This window comes from Colossoma macropomum, unplaced genomic scaffold, assembly GCF_904425465.1.
Source record: "Colossoma macropomum unplaced genomic scaffold, Colossoma_macropomum, whole genome shotgun sequence".
Lineage (NCBI taxonomy): Eukaryota > Metazoa > Chordata > Actinopteri > Characiformes > Serrasalmidae > Colossoma > Colossoma macropomum.
The window spans coordinates 549,998-572,164 of record NW_023495014.1 but is presented as its reverse complement, the minus strand read 5'-3'; the positions used below and the strand labels follow the sequence as shown (position 1 = coordinate 572,164).

General features: G+C 39.4%; 2 protein-coding genes across 2 annotated transcripts; both read left to right on the top strand.

Annotated features, from left to right (window-relative positions):
• Window positions 1-6,491: 6,491 nt before the first annotated feature.
• On the top strand, window positions 6,492-8,059 carry LOC118800931. Its single transcript, XM_036561105.1, has 4 exons — window positions 6,492-6,532; window positions 6,633-6,702; window positions 7,149-7,475; window positions 7,617-8,059. The coding sequence occupies exons 2-4, from the start codon at window positions 6,657-6,659 to the stop codon at window positions 7,901-7,903; spliced, it is 660 nt and encodes a 219-aa protein (XP_036416998.1). The 5' UTR covers window positions 6,492-6,532; window positions 6,633-6,656; the 3' UTR covers window positions 7,904-8,059.
• Window positions 8,060-11,983: 3,924 nt separating this feature from the next.
• On the top strand, window positions 11,984-19,163 carry LOC118800940 (sialoadhesin-like). Its single transcript, XM_036561114.1, has 13 exons — window positions 11,984-12,346; window positions 12,433-12,648; window positions 12,933-13,265; window positions 13,350-13,586; window positions 13,699-14,028; window positions 14,117-14,350; window positions 14,802-15,071; window positions 15,905-16,174; window positions 16,248-16,487; window positions 16,613-16,694; window positions 16,851-16,899; window positions 17,602-17,822; window positions 18,994-19,163. The coding sequence occupies exons 1-13, from the start codon at window positions 12,238-12,240 to the stop codon at window positions 19,025-19,027; spliced, it is 2,625 nt and encodes an 874-aa protein (XP_036417007.1). The 5' UTR covers window positions 11,984-12,237; the 3' UTR covers window positions 19,028-19,163.
• The last annotated feature ends 3,004 nt before the right edge of the window (window positions 19,164-22,167 follow it).

The window sequence follows — 22,167 nt, the reverse complement described above, 5'->3', positions numbered from 1 at the left end:
TAGGCCACAATGTGTTAGCGTATTTTTGTATACATTGTCATGTGCTAATTAAGCCTTTATGCTTTTTTCCTAAGATGGTGTGCCTGGGAATTTCATTGCTCTGGGTCTATTTTGTATAGTTCTTAGTTCTTGTGGATGCAGATGGACTGTGATGTTTTCACCACTCCCATTGCTGCACCCATGCCCTAGGAGCACCTGCCCTTTTGTGACCCCTGCAGCGCTTCTTCATTTTTGTCTTTTTGAGCTTGCTGGTTTGTTTGGAGTATTTTGGTGAGGTTTCCAGTCTTGTGATTCAGTCAATTCAATGCACAGCAGTGTTAACTCGTGTGTACGCTTGAAAAAGTGATGTGTTTAATAACAACACATTGTGTTACCTATTTTAACACTTATTGTGTCATGTTGTTTTCCGATTTAACACATTCTGTGGTAAAATTAACCCAAAATTTGTTATCCATAACTGGGTATAGAAATACACTATATTGCCAAAAGTATTCAGTCACCCATCCAAATCATTGAATTCAGGTGTTCCAATCACTTCCATGGCCACAGGTGTATAAAACCAAGCACCTAGGCAGGCAGACTGCTTCTATAAACATTAGTGAAAGAATGGGTCTGTTACGTGTCAGTGCCTGTGCATGTGTGTGTTTGTTTTTTCTCCCCTCTCTGTTGCTCTTCTCCTTCTCTTTTGGCTGTCTCTTTTCCTTATAGGTTGCCTGGGAGGTCAATCACTATCACTTCCTGGACATCATTTGGCCAATCAGCCTGCAGATTTGAGCCCAAGGAGGTGGAGCTTTGACTTTAAAAGCAGTGTGCTAGAGTTTGTCATCAGCCCTGAGTGTCATGTGACTGCTGTCGCAACTCTTGGCTCATTTGTTTGGTGTCTGGCTTGCTGTTATCTTGACTCTCTCTGCCTTTGCTAGCTTTAGCCCTTTGCTAGCTAGCTTTAGTCTCTGCTTGCTAGCTTTAGCTTTGTTAGCATTTGTCATCTTTTGTTGTTTGTCTGAGTGTACTGGCTTTAAAGTCTCTCAAACTGGTGCTTTTCTCCCGGGAGGAAGGGCATGTTAGGTATATGATTGTCTAAACACACTAGATTAGAGGCCTGTGTGTTTTAGTAGCTTAGCATAGGGTGGTAGCTAGAGCTGGTTAGCTCTTAGTTTAGACCAGATCCGTTTTGCTTATTTCTTTCCTTTTGGTACTGTCTGTAGTCCCTTCCTGGGTAGATTGCTCAGCTTGCCAGTATGACTGTAACAACTTTCATAACAGTACCCTGTTATTTGTAACTTGTTTGTTTGTGTTGTTTATTTGTCTGTATAATTAAACAGTTAAAACTTTAGCTGCTTTATACGGGTCTCTGTACCCCTTTAGTGTGCTCCTCCATCCTTTAGTTACTGTCCCAACCTCCTCCTAGACCTGAGTCTATGGTTGGGACGTAACAAGTGGGGGGCTCGTCCGGGGTAGTTTACTGTATCCCGTTAGGTTGGAGGTGGTGTCCCATTACTGTGGTACAGTGTCAGTGTATAGATTGGCAGTATGGCAACTTTTGATTTGCAGACTTTCGTTGTTTCCCCAAGCCTGGAGATGGTTGAGACTTGTCGTAAGGATGCTTTACTAGAAATTGCAGCTTACTATGGAGTTCAAGCAGCAAGGCATATGGTTAAAAAAGAGATTAGGCACAGAGTTCTTGCTAGGCTTGCTGAGCTAGGAATTTTAGAAATGCCTCCCCTTGTTGAGACAACGGTGGTCGAGGCACAAGAGAAAGAGCAAGCTCGTCGGGCGGATGTGGAACTGAGGCTGGCAGTACCTAAGATGGAGTTAGAGGTTGAGCGGGAAATTCGGCTGCGGGAGCTGGACCTAGAGGTGATGAAGATCACCTTGCAGACTGCTGCCCAGCCGGAAGCTTCACCGCCACCATCCTCTCCGTCCTTAGTGTCCTCTCCACCCGAACCTTTGGTAGGGCCTGTCCCTGTGCCTCATTCTGCTCCTTCTGTCACCGTTCCTTTTGATATAACTAAGCACATTGTGTTAGTACCACCTTTTAGGGAAGTTGAAGTAGATTGTCTTTGAGCGTGTAGCTACAGCATTAAATTGGCCTAGAGATGTTTGGGCATTGTTGCTCCAGTGCAAACTTGTAGGAAAAGCGCAGGAGGTTTGCTCGTCCTTATCTCTGCAAGACTGTTTGCAGTATGACTTTGTCAAGGCTGCAATTCTTGGAGCTTATGAGTTGGTTCCAGAAGCATACAGACAGAAGTTTAGATCACATAAGAAATGTCCAGACCAGACATTTGTCGAGTTCTCTAGAGACAAAGAAACTATGTTCGATAAATGGTGTTCAGCAAGCAAAGTTACTGACTTTGAGTCGCTAAGAGAGTTGATCTTGTTGGAGGAATTTAAGAATTGTTTGCCAGATCGTGTTGTAGTCTATTTAAATGAGACAAAGGTTAATTCTGTGTCTGAAGCTGCTGTGTTGGCTGATGAATTTGTTCTTACCCACAGAAATGTATTTAAGCAAGTCAATGTTGAATCTACTGGGCTACCACATAACCAGTCAGGTCGGTCAGTTTCCCCTTTGCGTCCAAAGGAGTGTTTTTATTGTCATAAAACTGACCATCTTATTGCAAACTGCTCAGCTTTAAAAAAGAAGGAAGAAAAGCAAAAGCAGAGCTCTAGTCAAAGAGTATAAAAGGTTGTGGGGTAAACTCCTTCACCCTCAGTTCCAATTCCTGCAGTCGAATTTCTTTTTCCATATCCAGCTCCATTCGTCGGATAGACAGCTTGAGCTCCATCTCTGCCCACCTCTGCTCTGCCCTCTCCTCTCGTTCCAGCTCCCACCTTGTTACAGGCTCTTTCATATGGGCTTTGTCCCGAAACTCGGATGACCCTGCAGAGAGCGGGTCAAACCGTGGTAACGTTGCTGGGTGTTTAGGAGAAACTATCGCGGCCCCCCTATCCGCCGCCGACACAGGGGTCACTGGCGCTGAGCGGAGGTATCAGCTGCCAGAGGCAAAACATGCAGCTCTACAAGCCTGTCCATAACAAGTTATTTAATTTCTCTCTCGTCCAACATCAGTGTCTGACCTCACAAATGCGCTTCTGGAAGAATGGTCAAAGTCCCATAAACACACTCCTAAATCTTGTGGAAAGCCTTCGCAGAAGAGTTGAAGCTGTTATAGCTGCAAAGGGTGGGCCGACATCATATTAAACTCTATGGATTAAGAATGGGATGTCACTCAAGTACATATGCGTGCGAAGGCAGACAGGCGAATACTTTTGTGGTGTATTTCCATACATTTTGTGTTAAAAGTAATACAAAATGTGTCATCTCAACGTGAACACACTGACGTGTCTAGTGTTGTTCTAATAGTGTAGCAAAATTCACATTTCAGATCTTTAACAACGTCATTATCGTCCCGTGATATTCAGAGGAAAAATGTACATAAGACAAAGTGTATCAGTGTATGTAGTGTAATGTTGCTGTTGTCTGGACAGTGTCTTGATTATGCACACGGTTGTTCATTCGTTACATTCCATGGTTTCAGCTCCACAACTGGGATGAGGATCTCACACATTATACACAGTATTTTAGAATATTAATACTTCACTGTTCATAATCATTATATGCTGTGGACAAAATATTATTAAAATAACACTCACAGCTTAGTCTCAATGCTGTGGGATGCATCAGACAACATGGAGAAGACCAGATGGTAACCCCACAGTGGCACTCTTCTGTAGGTCACACAGTGTGGGAAGACCTCTTAAATCTGTACAGGGGCAGATTCCCCACACTTTTCTCTGCTGTGCAGTTGGCAGCAGATGGAGCTGGTGTCTTATGGCCCAGTGTTTCCTCAGAGGCTTGCTGAATTTAATCAGACTGGCTAATTAGGCTCTAACAGGCCCACAGAGAAACTCTGTCCTCCACAGAGACAGAACAAAGGTTAAATGTAATGAATGTGTAAAGGAACTTATTTTTGAGCTTGACAGTATAGGCATGAAAAACTGTGATTAAAAAAATAGGTGCCCTAATATACAGTGATGTTTTTGTGTTGAGAAAGTACAAATCTCTCTCTCTCTCTCTCTCTCTCTCTCTCTCTCTCTATATATATATATATAAGACGCTGTTTACCAGGTATTCTTAGTGGGGTGGGCACTGCTGTGTGTGATCTATTCATACCAACACACACTAACACCCCACCATGGTGCTGTGCTATGAATGATCCACCAACCAAATAACCGACCTCTCATCACTGTAATTGGCGCCACGCCCACATTAGAAACTCTGGGTCTAAGCAGGATTTCTCTATGACAAAAATTAATGAGATTTCTGAAAATCGCCTCTATCACGCCCTGTGGTGAAGAAAAATGTTCCAAACCCAATACATTTTGTCCTATACATTTTTCTACGTAGTGTTACTGAGTCCTTTAAATCCCCCACTTAAGGAGTTGGTATATTCATTTTGCTACATGTGAGATACCGCTGCCCATTGAACTGAAATCATAAGACTGGAAACCTCACCAAAATACCCCCAAGCAATCTAGCAAGCCTTGTCAAGTGTAGTAGTTAAGCTGCTTTGCAGTAATGGAGCACATTTAGAGTAGCTGCTGTTATTATATGATAGTGTTGGAGTTTAGTAGTCACCTTGCTTTCATGCGATGTCATGTCAATGCACATGAGTGTTAGCTATTAGCACAAATGTAGCAAAGTTCATATTTTGACTCCTTAATGTCCTTGTAATGCAGAGAATACAGTGACTGTCAGTGGAAAAATGTATGTAGGGCAAAATGTATCAGATTTGGAACCCTTTTTGACTAACTCATGGCGGAGGCGATTTTCAAAAATTCCCTTTATTTTTGTCCTTCAGAGGTCTATATCTGCTCAGTGGTGGGCTTATTTGTGCTCAGTGGTGACCCTTAGTGAATGGTGTAAAGAAAGGCAAAAATATGCAAAGAAACAGATGGACAAAAATCTGCAATTGTTTCATTCCAAAATGCTGTATGTCCATTTGTAATAATTGTGCATATAACTACTTTTGGAAAAGAGTAACAACTGATGTCCAGTGAGGCCAGTGCCCAGGGGACTCTGACTGCCAGGGACATGAGGGGGGCCTCAGACCACATGGCCCAAGGGAGCTTGAATGCGTGGGGCAATCCACTGCAGATATGAGCATTAGATAAATGAGCAGGCATTGAATATGTTCAAATGACTAAAAAAATCAAAAACAAGAAATGTTATCTGTTCTTTGCTCAGGTTTATATTATCATTGGTTTTGTTCTGCCATTTACTCTTTATCCTGGTACATTTTGTAGCAGCCTTATAATAACATGTTAATTAATTAATCTGGATACATAAAATGTAATTATACTGCATTTATCAAGCCTGTGTCTGCATTTTTTTCATATAAATAAACATAAATGTATAAATGAACGTAATAAATAAACACTTTATCATGTAATCCCATCCATTATGCATAGCTTTACAACATTGTACGACTTAAAAATTAGGCTACAAGTGCCTTAGAAGGTCTCCCTCTCCTTCTGCTTCTTTGTCTCTTTGTGTTTAAAGTTTCTTTGCATTGCAAAAGTCATCACTTAATAGTTCATGCAGGTCCTCTAGTGGCGGAAATGTGTTATTTTGTTCAGTGCAAATATCAGAATATCATGTTTCATAGAGGTAATGATGGGTATTTCCTCTCTACGGAAAAAAAAAAAAACACATGGCCGATAACTACACTCTGAAAGAACAGTAAGAAAGTAATACATTTTTTAAAACACATGATCAAAGGCTTTATCGTAATCATAGTTGACAATGTTTAAAATGGAACTGTAAAATGGCATGATACCAGTTTAAGTCTACTTCTTGAAGATCAAGCCTATCTCATCCTATGGAGAAGTGCATCAGGCCACAGTTTGTGTATTTAAGTATAACATTAAATATGTGTATGCATGCAGAAATATGACAGCTGAGAGCTGCATTGCAATGTTCCTAAACAGAACTTTTCTAAAGTATAGCAAATTTTGAAAATAAATTCAGTTTGTCGAAAGTTTTTAGCAGGAATAACATTCAGTGTTTGCTGCATTCTCATTGCTGGATTTACCAATTAAACATATTGCAGTAACAAAGGTCAGGCAAAACTGATTAAGTATTCTGACTAACTGAATAACTAGACTGTCCACATGTTTATGCATTGCATTTTAAACATTTAACTTTTTAAACAAGTTTCTCAAAGGTGTTTTAGATGTAAGCAATACATTGACTTTTTCACAGTGTTGTGTCTGTTTGTGAGGAGGAAAAACTGATGAACACAGTGATTTATATACAATCATTGGCACAAACCTTTATTGCCCATTTAAAATGTGAACACTTTATTACTTTATTGACTAGTCTGACATATTTTGAAACAAAGCTTTTGTTCAGTTTATTTAAATAATGAGGAAGGAAATCAGGGACTGAGCCGCCTTAAGTTTCAGATGGTTGATAATAGATTTTTCCATTCCAGTGTAACCACATGACTGACGAGTGCTCACTGAAAGAAATGTAAGTACATTGTGTTTTGTCTTTTTAAAACATATATAGTTATTATAAAATCAAATAATAATGAGTCGTGTGTGTGTGTGTTTGTTATTTGTGTTCAAAGGTTGATGTAGCCGTGCTTTATAGAATGGCAGGAAATACATCACTAGCAGCAATCCTCATGCTACTCGCAGGTAACTTTTTTTTTATTATTTCATATTTATTGTCTTGTTTCACTCTCTGTGTTTTTGTGCTTGTGTTTGGTTCATATTTGGCTCGTTTTCAGGAACTTAAAAGTGTATGGGGTGGGTCAGTCTCACCAATAAACAACACTATATTTCGTTCACATTTGATTAAATTTGATTAACAACTGCAATGGATTTAAGATCTCGATACATAGCAAAGGTCCCTAAGGTCCATCTGCCGGCACATTTAAACTGCTCATTTCAATACCTTTATATCAGAGTTTTTAAAACAGCAGAGTTCCTACTTCACACATTTTTCTATTGCTTGTATCAGTAATTTCATATTTCATTTAAATGGAACATCAGCAGCTGCAATTAACACTGTGTTAACTAAATTCATTTTGTAATTTTATAATTTCATATCTGTAATTGTGCACCGGGTGTGTGTCTTTCAGGAGTCCAGGCTCAGCAGAGTGTAACTCTCTCCTCTCAGAGTCTCTGTGCTGTTACTGGATCTACAGTAAAAATCTCCTGTAAATATACAACACCTGATTATTATAGTGTTAGTAAGAAAGAGTGGTATCAGCTCCAGAACTCTGATGGAGAAGAACGAGTCCTGACCTACATTCCAGGACGGGTTTCTGTAAGTACATGGTGGAATGACTGTGATCTGACAGTGAGGGATGTGAGAGTGAGAGACTCTGGAGTTTATAACTTCAGATTCAGAACATCAAGCAGTGACTGGATATCAGCTTCATCTGGAGTTAATCTGACTGTTACAGGTAAATTAACATACACATGTACCTACACTTATACAGAGTTTATACATTTGCATAAGAATTAAGATTTTCAAAATTCTGGTATATGATGTGTGTGTGTGTGTGTGTGTGTGTGTGTGTGTGTGTGTGTGTGTGTGTGTGTAGAATTGCAAGTGAAAGTGGATCATAAGACTGCAGGACAGAGAAAAGTAAAAGTGATTTGCAGCTCCACTTGCAGTCTCAGAGAAAAACTTTACTACAACTGGTACAGGAGGAACATGCGATTCGAATCACATATACGTGACAACTTCATTCTGCTCAACTCAAAGAGCTTATCTGATGAGGGCAGCTACTCTTGTGAGGTGTCTGATGGCAGTATGTGGCGCCGCTCGAAACCAGTGTGTAAGTCCCAGACATGGCCAGTCCGTCAGCATCAAACTGAAGAATATTAAAAAAACTGACAAAATAGTGAAGCTAATGTTGTCTCTTTAAGTATTATTCAAAATAATTAGGGATGCATGATGATATCGGAATCATGTCGGTATCAGCTGATGTTTTTTAAAAATCATCATCATCGCTCCAATGCTTAGATTTGGCCGATATTTCAAACTATTATTTCATGATGCATTTGTTGTGTGCTGGAAGATCACCATTAATGTTTAGGTAACGCTGGTACTCAGGTAGCTAGCTCCATACAAAAAACTCTAGGTAGGATGTTTAGGTAGCTTAAGTGTTCTTATGAAAGAAAAAAAAATAAATACTAGCAGCATTAAAACTTTGAAGATTAAGTTGGCTTCTTATTTGTCAGCTTCTGTTTCAAATTTTCCCATTCCACTTCAAAACCTTTGGACTCGACTTGAGAAAATCGAGAAAGACTTGGGCCTCAACTTTCACTTCAACACCAGTGACTCAGACTCTGACGCTGATGAGCATCATGACAACATTTACCACGAAGCTGAAGTTGACTTTTTATCCGCCAGCTATATATTGGAATTTGCTGTTCCACCTTAAATGGTGCAGCAGTTAGGCGTTGGAATGTCATTGCTGCAACGTTTAAGGTGGACTGGAAAATTAAAATAAGAAGTGGACCAAAAAGTCAACTTCAGCTTCATATATTCACCATCATTTTGCTGTCTTTTCTGTAAATTTTGTTCAGCTCAATTGTTTTGGTTTCTGTTATTGTCAAAATTCAATTGAAACTAGCAGTTGTTTTTAATTGGGTGACCTACTTTTTATTTTAATCATGTACACCCAAAGTTCCCAAAAATCATCAAAAATGAAAAGGCTATTGTACTGTTACCATTAGTCAGTGTTATGGCCTTAAATTAAAGTGTCCTGCATCACTTATCACGTATGACATCACTGTATTGCCTCTTCACAAACTGGCTGTTTTTGACCTCAAAATGGCTAGGATAGTAACATTAGCTGAGGTAACCACTCAACCGCTTACCATTAGCATTCATCTATTTACCTAAAAGACAGGCTGCCTTTCTCTGTGTAAGTTTCAAGCCACATGTGGTCTACAATATGGCTTTAGTTTAATGTAGTAATGGAAAAATGCTGAGTGGCATGCTGTGATGGAGCAATGTGATGGAGCACTGGCACAGGTGTGCAGACCTCCATTTAAAAACAATGGTTTTGAATTTCTGGACGCTGCATGACATGGCTCATCAAGTGTGCGGTGCCCTTTACAGAGGCAGTTTTGCATGTCCAACATGTAGATGTAGAGATATACACATGTAAACTATCAGATATCAGCGCACAAACCCCATATCAGTGCATCCCTAAAAACAACAGCACTCTAAAAGTCTACTTACGTGAAAGCATCTCAGTATGTCTTTTGAAGGATGAAATAGCGTCTACAACCCCATTTCCAAAAAAGTTGGGACGCTGTGCAAAATGTAAATAAAAACAAAATGCAATGATGTGCAAATCATGTAAACCCTATATTTAATTGAAAATAGTACAAAGACAACATATCAAATGTTGAAACTGATACATTTTATTGTTTTTTAAATATATGCCCATTTTGAATTTGATGCCAACAACATGTTCAAAAAACGTTGAGACAGGGGCAACAAAACACTGGTAAAGTTGTGTAATGCTAAAAAAAACACCTGGTGGTTGATTGACAACAGGTCAGTAACATGACTGGGTATAAAAAAGCATCTCAGAGAGTCTTTCAGAAGTAAAGATGGGGATTGGTTCACCACTCTGTGAAAGACTGCACAGGCAAATAGAGCAACAATTCAAGAATAACATTTTTCAGCATAAATATATAAAATAGCAAAGAACTTTTGCTTTTCATCATCTACGGAACATAATAACATTAAAAGATTCAGAGAATCTGGAGAAATCTCTGTATGCAAGGGACAAGGCCAAAAAACAGTATTTGCTGGCCATGATCTTTGGGCCCTCAGACAGCACTGCATTAAAAACAGACATGATTCTGTAGTGGAAATCACTGCACGGGCCCAGAAACACTTCTAAAAACCACTGTCTGTGAAAACAGTTTGCGCTGCATCCACAAATGCAAGTTAAAACTCTAAAACGCAAAGAAGAAACTGTACATAAACAGGATCCAGGAATTCTGCCACCTTCTCTGGGCCCGAGCTAATTTAAAATGGACTGAGGGGAAGTGGAAAAGTGTCCTGTGGTCTGATGGATCAAACTTTGAAATTCTTTTTGGAAATCATGGACACTGTGTCCTCCAGGCTAAAGACCACTCAGCTTGTTATAAGTGCACAGCTCAAAAGCCAGTATTCATAAGGGTATAGAGGTGCAATAGTGCACATGGTATGGGTGACTGGCACTTTTGTGAAGGCACCATTAATACTGAAAGATATATACATGTTTTGGCAAGATATGCTGCCATCCAGACAATGCTGTTTTCAGGAAAGGCCTTGCTTATTTCAGCAAGACAATGTCAAATCACATTCTGAATGTATTGCAACAGCATTGCTCTGTATTAAAACAGTCTGCTAAACTGACCTGCCTGTAGTCCAGACCTGTCACCACTGAAAACATTTGCAGGGTTATGAAATGAAAAATATGACAAAGGAGACCCCGTACTGATGAGCAGCTGAAATCCTATATCAAACAAGAATGGGAAAACATTTCACTTTCAAAACTACAGCAGTCAGTCTCCTCAGTTCCCAAACGCTTACAGAGTGTTGTCAAAAGAAGAGGTGATGAAACACGGTAAACATGCCTTTTTTTGTAAATGGGGTTGTATATAGCAATAACAATATTGCAATACTACTAACAGACCTGCCATGATGTGTTTAAAGGTAGCTAAACCTGCTCTACTTCATTTCATGCTCATATATCACAGTAAGCTTTTTAAACAGACTCTTCAAATGTTTAGCTCTTCTTTATTGAAAAGCACACAATTTCCATATCTTGGAATACCATAAGTATCATGGCCATTGTTACTGAACTCCATCCTCACTGTGATTGTTTCTACATATCGCTGCCGTCGGAACAAAACCTAACTTGAAAATGCCTGTTGTCCTTAACAGTGTGTGTAAGTTTCATGATGAATGGACTAAAACAAATGACCAAAAATGACTTGCAAAAAAGTCTTATATTAAAAGTATAGTAAGTTTTATCCTTTTCCTGTAAAGTTACCATTTTAGAGATATGATTTTTTCTGACAACAGCGATATGCAAAGCATGTTATGATAATTTTACCAAAACCTTTTTCCTCTGTGCCTTGATAGTGTGTATTTGGTATACAAATATGGCATGCACAGAAAGACTTTTTGATCTTCTACATCTTTCTATAGTGCTGCAGGTTTTGGCGCTTTAACTATATTTTTAAGTTGAACAATATTATTATATTTTAAAAAATAGTATAATAATTCCTTTGAAAAATGAGAAGCAAATTCAATACATATATAGTCAAAGTTAAATACTTAATTATACAATTGATTTCAGCACAAATGGCAGCATACAACAAAAGTAACCCAGGACTTTTTTTAAGGCAAAGAAATGGAAGTGTTCTGCAATACTCAACTCAATTACCTGAACTCAGTCCAATCAAGCATGCTTTTCACTTACTGAGGGCTAAACTGAAGATAAAACACCCCAAGAACAAGCAGGAACATCTGCACTAAAGGCTCAGCAGAGCATCACTAGGGAAAAAAACAGCATCTGCTAATGTCTACGGGCTCCAGACTTTAGGCAGTCATTGACTTCAGGATTTGCAAATGACAATTTAAATTGTGATTGTAAGTTTGTCCAATTACATTTGAGCCCATAAAAATGGGGTGGCCTGTGTATGAAAGTGGTTGTATTTCCTACAGTGTTCAACCGATTTGGATGTAAATACCCTCTAATTAAGGCTAAAAGTCTGCAATCTCCCTTTTTTAATTTCAACTCCAATATGCCGTCAGATAAAATAACAATAATTTTGTTAATGTCTAAATATTTAAGGTCCTGACTGTACAACAAGCACTATTAACTTTTCCTTTCATGGTCAGATACAATATAGTATTTTCATCATTGGAAATCACTTGAATTCCTTTTTCTGATTGTAAGTGTGCGTGTTTCAGGTGTTCTGGGTAGAGAGTGTTGGGGTGTGACTTACACTCCTGAACATGTGTGTGCTCTGAAAGGATCATCAGTTGATCTCTCCTGCTCTTATAACCCTGGAGGACACACAGTGACTAAATCAGTGTGGTTCATTCAAGAGCAGGCTGGTGCTGAGCCTGTGGATCTACAAAAGGAAGCAAAGTATCAGGGACGAGTGCAGTACAGACAGAGCGTCCAGAATGACTGTAGTATGAGAATCACTCACCTGAGAGAGAGTGACACTCAAACTTACAGATTCAGATTCTACACTGATAGAAGCCAATACACAGGAAAAGCTGGAGTGACTTTGTCTGTCACAGGTACAGCTACATAACATAAAATAAGTTTAATTAACCACAAGAATATTCCAGAGATGAAAATAACACTTTTTTAAAATCTTCTGCAGGTCTGCAGGTTACAGTGTCAAATACAGGTATTGAAAAGACACTGTTGTGTAGCAGCACTTGCACTCTGCCGAACAACCCCACTTACATCTGGTACAGGAATGGAAGGCCTGTAGTTAACTGGCACAGTAGTAGGTACCTGTATGTTAGTTCTATGGATGCAGGCAGCTACTCCTGTGCTGTAAGAGGACATGAGGAGCTCCGCTCTCCTGCTGTCTGTAAGAACTTACTTTAAACTTCTGTCATCATCATTAACATCTAAGGTTCAAGATAATCGATTACAATAAATATATATTTATTTACACATAATTTGTGCATTGCAGATATATCAGGTGTTTGTCATTCAGTTTGTTTCATGTGTTTTGCAGCTCTTCTATCACTGAATTTGTGTTTTAAGGTTTTCTGCTGTAATCTAGTTTATATGTAGCATTTATTCTATTTTTCATTTTGTACATACTAGATGACTGTGTGTGCTGTCACTCTGAGTTGTTTTGTGTTTCAGGTGTTTTTGATCAGAACAGCTGCTGGAGTGTGTCTTATTCCATCCAGACTATCTGCACTTTGATTGGCTCATCAGTGGACATCCACGGTTACTACACATTCCCTCATCAGCTGCCTGACCCCCAGCCTGCCTGGTACATAAGATTCACCCCAAAGGACAAAGAGCTGAGTCCTGAAGATGGCCGAGTAGAGTTTTTCAGTGACAGAGTTAATATGAACACACTGAGACTGAAACATCTTACAGAGAGCGACTCAGCAGAATATCTTCTCCGATTTAAATCCCCCTACTGGTATCACACACACAGCTCTCCTGCAGCCTCTCTCTCTGTCACAGGTAGGAAAAGTGTGTTTGGATTCTGCTTGTGTCTCAGTGTTTACTGTGTTGGAGCTCTAAAGTCACTGATGGTCTCTTTCACAGACCTGCAGGTGAAAGTGGAACCAGTTGCAGTCACAATGACAAAGGAAAAGACACTAATCTGTAGCAGCACCTGCACTCTGCCCAACAACCCCACCTACATCTGGTACAGGAACGGACAGCCTGTAACTGTACCTTACATGTACAAGAGTAGGCTGTATTTGTCTGTCAGTCCTGTGAATGCAGGCAGCTATTCCTGCGCTATAAAAGGACACGAGGAGCTCCGCTCTCCTGCTGTTTGTAAGAACATCACTTTTAGCTTTCTGCTATAATTCATTTTATACTTAGCAGCCTTTTCTGTTTTTCAGTTTGTATGTTTCAAGTGCTTTCACTCTGAGTTTTTCTATTTTAGGTGTTTATAATTGGAACAGCTGCTGGAGTGTGTCTTACTTCACCCAGACTATCTGTGCACTGACTGGCTCATCAGTGGACATCCATGGTTACTACACCTTCCCTAATCAGATGTCTGACCCCCAGCCTGTCTGGTTCATCAGAACAGGACAACGGGATAAAGAGCTGAGTCCTGCAGAGGGCCGAGTGGAGTTCTTTAGTGACAGAGCTAATATGATCAAACTGAGACTGAAACATCTCACAGAGAGTGACTCAGCAGAATATCTCCTCCGATTTAAAGCCAGCTGGTATGACATAGACAGCTCTACCGGAGTCTATCTCTCTGTCACAGGTAGGAAAAGTGTGTTCTGGTTCGGCTTGTGTCTCAGTGTTTACTGTCTGTGTTTGAGCTCTAAAGGGCTGTTTGGGGTCTCTCACAGGCCTGCAGGTGAAAGTGGAACCTGTTGCAGTCACAATGTCAGAGGAACAGAGAGTAACACTGATATGTAGCAGCACCTGCACTCTGCCTAACAATCCCACTTACATCTGGTACAAGAACAGACAGGCCATGTTTCACTGCAAATCTGCCTCCTGCTCTGTAGCTGTGGTCAGTGATGGGGTCAGCTACAGCTGTGCTGTTGAAGGCTATGAGAGCCTCCTCTCTCCTCCAGTGTGTAAGTAAAGTGTTTTGCATGCCTAGATAATCCACAGTCATCTGCATTACATTATCTTATATGGGGATTATTCAGTTAATACATAAATAAGTAAATATTAGTTAGTAATTAATATACTTGAATAGCTCTTCAGCAAAATCTTTAATTTTTCAAAATTTACAAAAAAAAATCACTGTTGGAACAAATTCTTGGATCTGTACTTTTGTTGTGTTTTTACAGAACTTGAAAATGCAAGCTGCTGTTTACACTATGTTAATGTTATTTTTATGATGAATAGAGCAAAGAAATGTTCCAAGTGATCTTGTTCTATTAACTTCAATTCAAAGTTTTTCTCCTGTGAAGTTACCATTTTGGAGACATGAGATTTAGTTTCAACAGATATAGTATGTTGGCACTATAATACCTCAGTGTTGGTATGTAACATTGGAATATTTATCTTCTTTCCAATCAGACTCTCCTAGAAACACCAGAGCAATGATTGTTTCCTCTGGAGAGAGAGTGGAGGGAGATTCAGTGACTCTGAGCTGCAGCAGTGATGCAAACCCTCCTGTTCTCATCTACTCCTGGTTTAAGCAGAGAGCAGCTGCAGATGAACCAGTGACAACAGACCAGAATTACACCATCATCAACATCAGCTCCCAGCACAGTGGACTCTACTACTGCACCGCTCACAACCAGCTAGGAGAGCACAGCTCCACACCCACCCATCTGGATGTGTTATGTAAGTGCCTTTAAAGCAACAGAACAACAGTGACTTAAAACTGCTGGTGTCTGAGAGACACCAAGTCAGTGATGGTGTTAACATCAGCTGAATTTTATCTAGAGTAAAACCAACATCTGACATGAGATGTGAATATTGAAAAAAATGTTTTTCAACCAATAAAGAAAAAACTCTCCTAGCTTTAAATGTACTGTTTAGATTGCAGTGCCATCAGAGATACAGAAGGTCGACAAATGTCATAGGAAAAAGGAAAGTAAGCAGTGGAGTCATATTAGAAATGCCAAGGAGATATCAGCTATGAAAATGATCTGACAATCAGCACTTTGAAATGAGCATTTAAAGAACATGAGGATTCTAATAAAGACTGGCAAAGGAACCATGCTACTCTGATCAGGACACTGAAAGAGTCTCAGTAACAACCACTCAAAGACCAGCACGGGCCAAACGGAGGAACTTTTTTTTGTACACATTTGACAGAAAGTATACCTATGACTGAAAGAACACTGTCTAACTACTGTCTAACCCACTAACACTGTCTTGAGTTGAGTATTGTAAGATTTACTTCTCTCTTACTCTCCTTTTGTACATCAGCAAATGGAGGAGATACTAATGTCCTTAAGTCACTGTGATTATCAAAGACATTATTCAATGGCCCAGTGTACTTACTGCAGATATGCACCTCTCATTTGGCTGTGGCTAGCCTTTCTTCCCAAAATGTCTATAACATATATTACAAGGACATAACAATTCCAAGTATCTTTATAGGGCTGCATGTGACATTCTTAGCACACCCATGAAGAAAGAGCTCTTTCCATGTCTGTGTCTATTTTCAGATTCCCCTAGAAACACCAGAGCAGTAGTTGTTTCCTCTGGAGAGAGAGTGGAGGGAGATTCAGTGACTCTGAGCTGCAGCAGTGATGCAAACCCTCCTGTTCTCATCTACTCCTGGTTTAAGCAGAGAGCAGCTGCAGACGCACCACTGACAACAGGCCAGAATTACACCATCACCAACATCAGCTCCCAGCACAGTGGACTCTACTACTGCACTGCTCACAACCAGCTAGGACAGCACAGCTCAACACCCACCCATCTGGTTGTGTTATGTAAGTGTAGTTTGTTCTGTTTTTTAATAAGTGTGATAAACTAAATGACTGGCTGAGTCTCTGTTTTGCTCAGACCCTCCGAGACTACCATCTGTATTGGAGCATGTCACTGGCAGCTTGGTCACCCTTGTCTGTATCAGTGACTCCAACCCTGCTAGCTCTTACTTCTGGTACAAGAAAACAGGAAGTGACATCCAACTCATTGGAAACAGCACCAATTTAACTTTAGCCACGGGAGTGCATGGGCCTCTCTACTGCATGGCAATGAATCAGTATGGGTCATACAACTCATCTGTGTGGTCATTTACATCAGGTATGTTATGGATCTAATTAAGGTCCTTCTTGCTAGTGCTTTAGTCGAAAAAAGAAAGGCTGGCCAAGACTTCTATAACACATCATAAAAAACATTTGATGTTTCATATCTTTTCACAAATACAGATAACACATCTGCAAAATACGCAGCTTCTTCAGTCACAGTGATTTTCCTGCTGACGCTCATTGCTGCCTTTATGTGGATGAGGTGAGAAGCTTAAACCGCATGTAATACATATTATATATTACTTGCTGTGAATACTGCATGTAAACTGTTCACACAATCTATAGGCTCTTTGCTCTACACTATATTGTCACAAAGTAAAAATTCACTGGTAACCTTTCTGCACAAAAACCCCAACAGGAGAAGAGCAGAAGCTGCAAGCAACAGGAGTGAGGAGCAGAGTGGAAAGGTAAGTTTTACTAATGGATAAATGACATTTCATCTCAGTTTAAATTTACTGACAAGTCCTTAATGGAAGGAAGTGCCCTATTAGCTGCCCCTCACATATGAAAAAAAAGACAGTTGAGTGCCCCCTAGGGTGCCCCTTCAGGCAAAAAAATTATGGCAATGTGCAAGAAAATTAGATATTACATTTTAATGAGTGCCCTTCTAGTGGAGAAAATGTGATTCAGGGCCCTATAAGGTGCCCTTACAATGGTCTAAACTTGACGTTCCCTATGCCCATAGGACGTTAAAGCTGGTGTGAATTGCTTTTTCAGTTAGCTTAAGAGTGACTACTCCTGACTACCAAGCTCTGAAACCATTGCTTTCTCATTTACATTATCACATCCGTGTATGTGTTTGTGAACACATGTTAATAGTTCCCTCTGTGTTTTACATCGAAGGTGTTTGTGAAGTAAACATTTTAAAGGTTTATAGTGGATTGCCCAATAATGTAATATTATCCCTAATCAAGGATGAAGATCATTTCATCATAAATGATGCATCATAGCTTTTTGCGTGCTAGTGTGGCTCCATGTTGTTCAGTAGGTACCCTTTTTATTTTTTTGCCCCATCCTTTAAACAGCCTGAGTCTGCCACTGGGTCTTATGGGTCTTATTTAGGTCTGTGCATCTTAATCTCCATATTTATCTCTGTTTCTCTCTCTTAGGATGAATGTGCTCCAGTGTATGATAACGTCTCAGCCATGCCCATGACTTCTGCTCCCACAAGAACAGCAGCGTCAGATGATGAGGATGAACTTAACTACACCACTGTTCGTTTCACACGCTCTCCCCCTCTTTACTCCACTGTCCAACTGCCAAATGCTCTTAAACAAGATGAGGATGTACAGTATGCCACAGTGACCCTTTCTAAACCAAGAGCTATTCGGTAGGTGATGCATGTGACCGATCACTCTCACACTTGCATGCACACACACACACCTCAATGTAAGCATCACTTTTTTAAACTTTTTTCTAAAAAAAAGATTCTTGACCACAGATAAACAGCAGCTGCAGTTATAACAGAAGGTACAGTACCTGTAACTTCTGTTACTGTTTTTTTTACAACTTTATTACCAATTTCATTAAAATGGTACTACTCTCTGCTATATTCTAAACACAAACACTAACCCTGAAGACTGCCTGACAGAACAGATCTGTCAACTAGAAACACTGTCTTCAAAAACTATTGTATAAACAAGCAAGCACGGAGATGTCCAGTCTGAAAACCACTGCAAATAATTTCATTATGCGAGACGGACATGTATAACGTAATAAGAAATATATTGCTGTTCTTTTTAACACTAGTTGATTCAATTCAAGTGACTTTTTATAGCACTTTAGCCTGATTGCAGTTATTGAAGCTGTTTACAGTTATTTAAGTGACCACAGTTATTTTCGAGACATGTCATGGGTCTTACTAAAACAACAAAAGTTCTAATTTATAACTGTGCTATAATACATTTAGAGGATTGTTTGAGTGTCCTGACTGAACACATGATTCTGAGTAACTGTAGATGTTTTCTGTGTTTGCATTCACATAATAGCACAGTGTATCATTTCATGTCAGTACAACCTGATATTTGCTACAAAGTAAACCTCACTAGGAAGCAAAATGCCTACTTAGCCAATTTGGCTGCTGTCAGGTTGCAGTTTGATAGCTGCGGAAAATGAACAACAACATCAAAAACATGTTAATTGTGATTATTTATGTGACAGTTAATCATCAGCAAAATTTCATGATCATAACAGGCCTAGCTTCTAGAATTGAATTCTGATGCTTGTTTTTTCATGAAGAGACAGTGGTGCATGTTTAAAAGAAAAGGATCTGTTAAAATTGCAAATATGAGAAATAAGCTTTTTGTGGGCAGTCAGTGCTTTTGATAGCAGAAATTAGTTTTCTCAGCATACCAAAAACACATTTTGGAACATCGCCAGCACTTCCTGACCACAAAGAATAAGGAAGTATGTGAAATTTGTCAAGTAAAGTTTTACATGCCAAAATGTTAAAGTCAGTACTTTCTCTGGCTAATATGTCCTCAATGAAACTTTTTTTGCAGAAATCCAATCTACGGCACAGCCAAAAGAATCTGAGAAGAACAAACTACTAGTCAGGTTCACCAAATTCACCCAACCCTGCCTTTGCTTTGTGCACTGGGGCTCAGTCATGCTGGAACAGCAAAGGACCTTCCCCAAACTGTTCCCACAAAGTTGGAAGCATACAGTTGTCCAAAATGTATTGGTATGGTGAAGCATTAAGATTTCCCTTCACTGGAACTAAGGGGACTAGACCAACCCCTGAAAAACAACCCCATAGCATTATCCCTCCTCCACCAAACTTTACACTTGGCAGACAGAAAAGTAATGTTCTCCTGGCATTCGCCACCAGACTTGTCCACCAGACTGCAAGATAGAGAAGCTTGATTCCACAGAAACTCCACAGAACTGACTTGTTGCAGAGGTGGCATCCTATAACAGTGCCTGAGCTCATCTTTACGACTCATTCTACTGCCAGTGTTTGTCTATCGAGACTGCATGGCTATGTGCTTAATTCTATCCACCTGTTAGCTATTGGGTGTGGCTGAAACACTTGAACTCAGTAATTAGGAGGGGTGTCCCAACACTTTAGTCCATATAGTGTAGTTCATATAATCATAAGGATAGTTTAGTTTATCACCTTTTATGAAACACTGCTCTATAACCATTGGACCAGAATTTGCAGAGCATGTTTATTATGTGTTACTGGTTTAGACTTCATCGCTTTACCAGTTTACTACTGTTTCACTTCCATTTGATGTACATTTCTTTGTGTTGAATTGAATGTCATGCTTTGTGATGCTGTTGGGTACCAAACTGCATGACAGTAATTTAAACAGTGCTGTGTAAAATTCTAATTCCAGATCTACTGTATTCACTTCGTCAGATTTTGTATTTTACTGAAATTATTTACCTCAGTGTGGTTTTACAATAACATTGATTACTGCTTGTATATATAAAGACATGTGACTATATTAACATCTCTTTTGTACTTTTGCTGTCATATCAGCTGCTTAATGACCATATTGGTCACAAAAGTGTAATGTCATTGATAAAAACTAAGCCTTGTCAGCCAGTAATTACAGCGGTTTACTGATTTGAGAAACTATCAGAACAATGTAAGCCTGTTTTCTACGTTACTTACCCAGATTAAGCCTAAGCCTAAATGCTGTTGGCACTGCAGTTCATTCCAGCACAGTTTAATCTATGTCTGAAACATACCTGCCTTGTGAAGAGTTATAGATTATCTACTATAATCTAACTGGTATATTTATAATATAGAGCATATTTCTTATAAATATACTCTTACACTTAGCATGTGATACATGTCTTTGGGTTTTGTGCCTCTATGAGGCCTGTGGTATGTCCTGCCACAGTCTACACCTGACACTGGGTACTTCCATCACTGTGGATCTATATGATAGGTGATTTTGTAGCCCCTGATTGCCAATCAGATGCACATGAGGGACCCATGTGGACATAATTTTTGTTGAATTTAACTAGTGAGATTATGCTTAGTTATGTTTGTGAACCAGCCCGATCTCCTTTATATTACATTACGATACATTTTGCTATGTTGTCTGAGATATATTTTTTCAAATATGTTGACCTGTTGATATAATTTCTCTACTTTTTTATTGTTGCTAGCATTTCATCTAGTATTTTTATCCATTATCTTCTTCATGTCTATTTTTTATGTTTGTGTAATTCTGGAAAGGAAGTTTACTATTAAATTGTACAGTTTTTCTATGTACATTCTGGTTTGAGGTCTTCTCTACTTGGTGTATAACAACCAATGATGGATGGGCAGTAAGGGAAAAACTGTAATAATTATTAGACCAAAAAGGCATCACTGTCACATAGTGTGAAATTGACAATATTTAGCTTTTCTCCTTTCCACAGACACGTGCATCTGTGAACAGCAACAATAATAATAAAAAAATGAAAATTCATATTTAAATAAGGCAAAAAAGTACAAAAAACTGAAACTACCATGACAAAAATAAACAAGGCTAAAAAGTAGCTAGTCCTGCAGTACAGTATAGGCTAAATGAACAAAATAATAAAGTGAGAGCAGTTAGCAGAGTGACCCACAGTAACTTAAACTTTATGACCATCCTACAATACTGGAGCATCCATTATCTTACATCAAGGCGCGGGTGGGATGTATTTGCAGGGAAAAAATTGTGGTTGCTTTTTTTTTTTAGTGTTTGTCACAAAATAAATATTTTAAGATTCAAAAAAAGTGATTTCAGTCAGGAGCACTTCATCAAAGAAAATATTTTGTTTCCACTTGCAGTAAGTCATACTTGGTGGTATGGCTATATTCCAGGACCTCCCTGTCCTTCCATGTGCATACATGGAAGCCTAAGGCAGGGAGAGCAGCAGAAAGAACCCCTTAGGGAACAGAACAATGACATCATAAAGAGCGTTTAGCTTGGACTGCTTTTTGAAAGAGCGACAATACAGGGCAGCCAATAAGAACAGGGATCAATTACATATATCTGCCTTAAAGGCACAGCAACAAAAGTTACATTAAATTTCAGAAACCAAGTCAGAAAACCGAAAATGAAAACAGAGAAAAACAGTTACGTTGTCTGTTGCTCCAGAAATGTACTATGTCCATCTCTCTCAGCTTTTCTCCTGCATCGGAGTTCATTCTCTTACCTGGGCAAGTACCATATACAATACTAATAAGAGGCCCTGAGTGAAACACCTAACAGTACCTTTGCCTCCTCTGTAAAGTGATCAAAATGCTGTGAATGTATCTTCAGTGCTGAAAGTCCAGTTCAGTTGGATCTGACTGTAGATCTGAGATGGTCATCAGCTGCGTAAGCTGTCAGAGTCCTGTGGAACATGAAATGAAAGGCAGAGAGTGCAAGAATGGCTTAATAATTTATTTTTTCACTCAGTCAAATGTAATAGACGTTGCATTTCAAAGTGTAGGTACAAGACCATCGTTTGCTCAGCAGATGGCAGCAGTGCACCTGTTGAGGTTCATAGACCCTTTCTTGTCCTGTGCTTGCACAATGAGCTCTGGCAGTGGGGTACAGGGACCTTTCCAGTGTCTGAGAGCATTTGGAACCAACTGAACGATGTCCAGAACATTTGGCACTGGTGTCTCTGTGGGGTCAACGGCAAGGCAAAGACAGAGAGGACATATCTTCAAGTCATCCATATAACCTTCCCTTATGGAA